This window comes from Dipodomys ordii, unplaced genomic scaffold (genome assembly GCF_000151885.1).
Source record: "Dipodomys ordii isolate 6190 unplaced genomic scaffold, Dord_2.0 Scaffold174, whole genome shotgun sequence".
NCBI classification, from domain to species: Eukaryota; Metazoa; Chordata; class Mammalia; order Rodentia; family Heteromyidae; genus Dipodomys; species Dipodomys ordii.
Window position 1 is genome coordinate 1,042,478 of NW_012267390.1, and position 4,897 is coordinate 1,047,374.

General features: G+C 65.6%; 1 protein-coding gene across 2 annotated transcripts in view; it reads left to right on the plus strand.

Annotated features, from left to right (window-relative positions):
* Kif1a (kinesin family member 1A) overlaps nt 1-4,897 on the plus strand; it is a 67,341-nt gene that overhangs the window by 59,097 nt on the left and 3,347 nt on the right. For both annotated transcript variants that reach the window (XM_013033666.1, XM_013033667.1), the window contains 5 exons: nt 433-510; nt 1,667-1,791; nt 3,033-3,185; nt 3,922-4,114; nt 4,603-4,721. In XM_013033666.1, coding sequence (XP_012889120.1) covers nt 433-510; nt 1,667-1,791; nt 3,033-3,185; nt 3,922-4,114; nt 4,603-4,721 — 668 coding nt within the window. The remainder of the gene's footprint in view (nt 1-432; nt 511-1,666; nt 1,792-3,032; nt 3,186-3,921; nt 4,115-4,602; nt 4,722-4,897) is intronic.

The window sequence follows — 4,897 nt, forward strand, 5'->3', positions numbered from 1 at the left end:
CACACACACACAGAGGTCCTGACCACACACACACACACACACACACAGAGGCCCTGACCACACACACACAGAGGCCCTGATCACACACACACACACACAGAGGCCCTGATCACACACACACACAGATGTCCTGATCACACACACAGAGGCCCTGATCACACACACACACACACACACAGAGGCTCTGACCACACACACACAGAGGCCCTGATCACACACACACACACACACACACACACAGAGGCCCTGACCACACACACACAGAGGCCCTGACCACACACACACAGAGGCCCTGACCACACACACACACAGAGGCCCTGACCACACACACACAGAGGCCCTGACTACACACACACAGAGGCCCTGATCACACACACACAGAGATCCTGACAGTGTAGAGTGGGCCTGATTATGCGTGTGCTTTGTCCACAGTGCTTGCGCCTCCTCACACACACGTTCAACAGAGAGTACAGCCACAGCCACGTCTGCGTCAGTGCCAGCGAGAGCAAGGTAGGCAGGGCCTAGCCCCACAGGGCAGCACTAACCGCAGGGCAGCGCTAACCGCAGGGCAGCACTAACCGCAGGGCAGTGTCACCAGCAGGGCAGCGCCCCCACAGGTGTCGCTAAGGAGATGTCTCCTTGTCTCCAGCAAGCGCAGCTGGATTGTCTTAGGCTCTCCCCTCTGCAGGGGGCTGGAGTTGTGGAGCAGGGGGCTGGGGTCGTGGAGCAGGGGGCTGGGGTCCCGGAGCAGGGGCTGGGGTCATGGAGCAGGGGCTGGGGTCCCGGAGCAGGGGCTGGGATCATGGAGCAGGAGCTGGGGTCGTGGAGCAGGGGCTGGGGTTCTGGAGCAGGAGGCTGGGGTCGTGGAGCAGGGGCTGGGGTCCCGGAGCAGGGGCTGGGGTCCCGGAGCAGGGGGCTGGGGTCGTGGAGCAGGGGCTGGAGTTGTGGAGCAGGGGGCTGGGGTCATGGAGCAGGGGGCTGGGGTCGTGGAGCAGGAGCTGGGGTCGTGGAGCAGGGGCTGAGGTCGTGGAGCAGGGGCTGGAGTTGTGGAGCAGGGGGCTGGGGTCCCGGAGCAGGGGGCTGGGGTCGTGGAGCAGGGAGCTGGGTTCCCGGAGCAGGGGGCTGGATTCCCAGAGCAGGGGGCTGGGGTCCTGGAGCAGGGGCTGGGGTCCCGGAGCAGGGGCTGGGGTCGTGGAGCAGGGGGCTGGGGTCCTGGAGCAGGGGCTGGGGTCCCGGAGCAGGGGGCTGGATTCCCAGAGCAGGGGGCTGGGGTCCTGGAGCAGGGGCTGGGGTCCCGGAGCAGGGGCTGGGGTCCTGGAGCAGGGGGCTGGGGTCCCGGAGCAGGGGGCTGGGCATGGAGCAGGGGGCTGGGGTCGTGGAGCAGGGGCTGGGGACCCGGAGCAGGGGCTGGGGTCCCGGAGCAGGTGGCTGGGGTCATGGAGCAGGGGGCTGGGGTCGTGGAGCAGGGGCTGGAGTTGAGCAGGGGGCCAGGGTTGTGGAGCAGGGAGCCAGGGTTTTGGAGCAGGGGGCTGGGGTCCCGGAGCAGGGGGCTGGGGTTGTGGAGCAGGGGGAGCCTTGCTTGGGTTCTAGACAACTGTGGAGATGCGGATAAGAACCGCACCCGCAGAGGCCCAGAGACCCCTAAGACACATCTTCTCTCCCGCAGCTCTCAGAGATGTCTGTCACCCTGCTTCGGGACCCGTCCATGTCCCCTCTGGGGGCAGCCACGCTCACCCCCTCCTCCACCTGCCCCTCCCTGGTTGAAGGGCGCTATGGTACCCCTGGTGTGAGGTGAGCTCTCCCTGGCCTGCCGAGGAAGCTTCTGGAACCTCAGACAAGCCAATGATGGTGGCTGAGCCTGGGCACGGGGAGGGAGAGTGGCTGGTGCGCTGCATGCTCTGCACGGGCCGCATGGGGGTGGGCTCTGGAGCGGAGGCTGCCCGACCTCCGGAGGGCAGCACCCGCTGAAACACAAATGCAAAGCCATATTGGTGGATAAAACGAGGTGGGTGGAAACACACCACAGGGCCCCTCTCCAGGGCCAAGGTTGGGGCCCTCCTGTCCCCAGCGGGTGAAGTCTGCACAGCCGCTCTCAAGGGGCTGTGCACTCTGCGCTGAAGGCAGGCCACCGGCCTGGGTCTGACGAGAGTGGGTGAAGGAGCCATCCCCTCCTGCGCATGGTTGGCTCCACAGTTTCAAGTCAGCTGTCTTTACTTTTTTTGGTCAGTTGTGGGGCTTGAACTCTGGGCCTGGCGCTGTTCCTTGCTCAAGGCGAGTACTTTACCACTTGAGCCACAGCACCACTTCCGGTTTTCTGGTGGTTTATTGGAGATAAGAGTCTCACGGACTTTCTTGCCCAGGCTGGCTTTGAACCGTGATCTCAGATCTCAGCTTCCTGAGTTAGGATGACAGGCGTGAGCCACCGGCGCCTGGCTAGTCATTTTTATTTTAAAATGCTTTAGGGTTCCCTCGTTTTGTTTTAGTTTTGGTGGCAGTATGTGTTTTGAATTCAGGCCTCAGCTCGCTAGACGGCTGTCCTGCCTCTTGAGTCAGGACCCCAGGCCCTTTTGTGCTTTCGTTTTCTGGTTGTGGAGGTTTGGGGGTTTTGGCCCAAGGTTGACGGATGGCAGATCCGCACCTCTGCCTCCCAGCAGCTGTGCTGACAGACGTGTGCGGCCGGCGCCAGCTCTCCGCTTTCCTGTCCTGCCACAGGCCTCCCGGCCCGGCAGGCTCCCGCTCAGCCTCTGCTGAGAACCCCGCGCCACACCGACATGCAGGAAAGCGGACATGCTTCTGTGGAGGCTGCAGATAGGGAGGTGGGCGTGTGTCCTCTGCACGCCCTGGGCCTTGGGGCCATGGCTGAGTCCTCCTCGCTTTGCCCAGTGGTGCTGAGCCGATGCGGTGCTCGGTGTTCCGAGGCTGGGCCGGGGTCTCAGCCAGGCAGACCCCAGGGGTTGTCCCAGTGGCTCTGAGGCAGAGGAGGCCCAGGAGGCGGCCACAGCCCAGCAAGGACCTGCATCTCTCTCTTCCAGGACCCCACAGCCCTGCTCCCGGCCGGCCAGCCCCGAGCCTGAGCCACTGTCAGAGGCTGACTCCAGGAAGCTCCCGTCCCCCGCCCTAGCGTCCCAGGCAGACAAGGAGCCCCAGCGCCTGCTGGTCCCTGACATCCAGGAGATCCGGGTCAGGTATGTGAGGCTCTACCTGGAGCAGGCGCGCCAGGCCAGCCCTGCCCAGCCAGCCTCGGGCAGCGAGGGGCCAGTGGAGGCCCCCAGCCCATGGGCCTGGCCGGCCGTGGGCCTGACCATCCTCCCGGCGGCGCTGCTCTGGGGCCAGGTGCTGCCCGAGCGGCTCTGCACTAGGCCCCGCTGTGGCCCTGCGCAGCGCTGGACACAGATGGCAGTCAGGGGCAGAGCCAGTGGACATGGCTGCTGTTTCTGCAGCTCCCTTCCTCCTCCTCCTCCTCCTTCTTCTCCTCTACCTCCTCTTCTCCTCCTTCTTCTCTACCTCTTCCTTCTTCTCCTCCCTCTCTTCCTCTTTTCTCCTCCTCTACCTCCTCTTTCTTCCTCCTCCTCCTCCTTCCTCTCCTTTCTTCTTCCTCTTTCTCCTCTACCTCCGCTTCTCCTCCTTCTCCTCTACCTCTTCCTCTTCACCCTCTTCTTCCTCCCTCCTCCCTCTCTTCCTCTACCTCCTTCTCTACCTTCTCCTCTTTCTTCCTCTTCCTTCTCCTCCTCCGTCTCCGTGTCCCAGAGATGGGCTGGCAGCTTGGCCTCTGACCTCACAGGCCGGGGTCTGCCGGGCGCCCCAGGGTGCCGTGACCGTCCTGGCCTGTGTGGTGGCCAGCACTGCTGGGAGCTGGCCTGGGGAGGTGGGCTGAGCCCCGGCGCTGGGTCTCCCTCCTGAGCCTTGCTGCCCGGCCCACAGCCCCATCGTCTCCAAGAAGGGCTACCTGCACTTCCTGGAGCCGCACACGTCCGGCTGGGCGAAGCGCTTCGTGGTGGTGCGGCGCCCCTACGCCTACATGTACAACAGCGACCGGGACTCGGTGGAGCGCTTCCTCCTCAACCTCTCCACCGCCCAGGTGGAGTACAGCGAGGACCAGCAGGCCATGCTCAAGGTGCGCCCAGCGCGGCACGGGGTCCCGGGGGGTCAGGGTCCTCCGCCGAGCCAGGGCCAGACCCCGGCTGACCCGGAAGACGGCTTTGGGGAGGGTCACGCGGCTCCGTGAGCCCCCTGCCCAGCTGAGCACGCAGTGTCCTAAAATGGCCGGGCAGAGAAGGTTCTGGAAGCTGTCTGGGTCATGGCTATGATGCCCACTAGGGGACTTTCTATTTCTGGGCAAGCCTGACTGTGCACTCAGCTGCCGCCACACAGAGAGCCAGGGCTTCGGGGAGCAGGCGCCCTGCGCGGGCGGCTCGGCTGGGGAGCGGGCGCCCTGCGCGGGCGGCTCAGCAGGGTCCCGGCGCAGTGTGACCCGTGCGGAGAGCCCTGGATGGGGCTTCGTGGCCGTGCAGCCCTGGGCCGGGGTAGGACATGTGCCCGCAGAGGGGGCCCCTCTCTGGGCCGCTCCCCGGGCGTCACCTCCCAACCCGCTCGCCTCCACAGACGCCCAACACGTTCGCAGTGTGCACGGAGCACCGCGGCATCCTGCTGCAGGCCAACAGCGACAAGGACATGCACGACTGGCTGTACGCCTTCAACCCCCTCCTGGCGGGGACCATCCGGTACGGCCGGCCAGGCAACACCCCGGGGGACCCCAGCCCGGGACCCCAGCGGGGACCAGACCTGCAGGGGCGGGAAGCACCAGCCATGCCCCACTCCTGTGTGCCACGGGCTGGGGGTGGGGTCCAGGGGTGTGGCTGGTGGGGGGTGGGATCCCGGGGGTGTGGCTGGTGGGGGG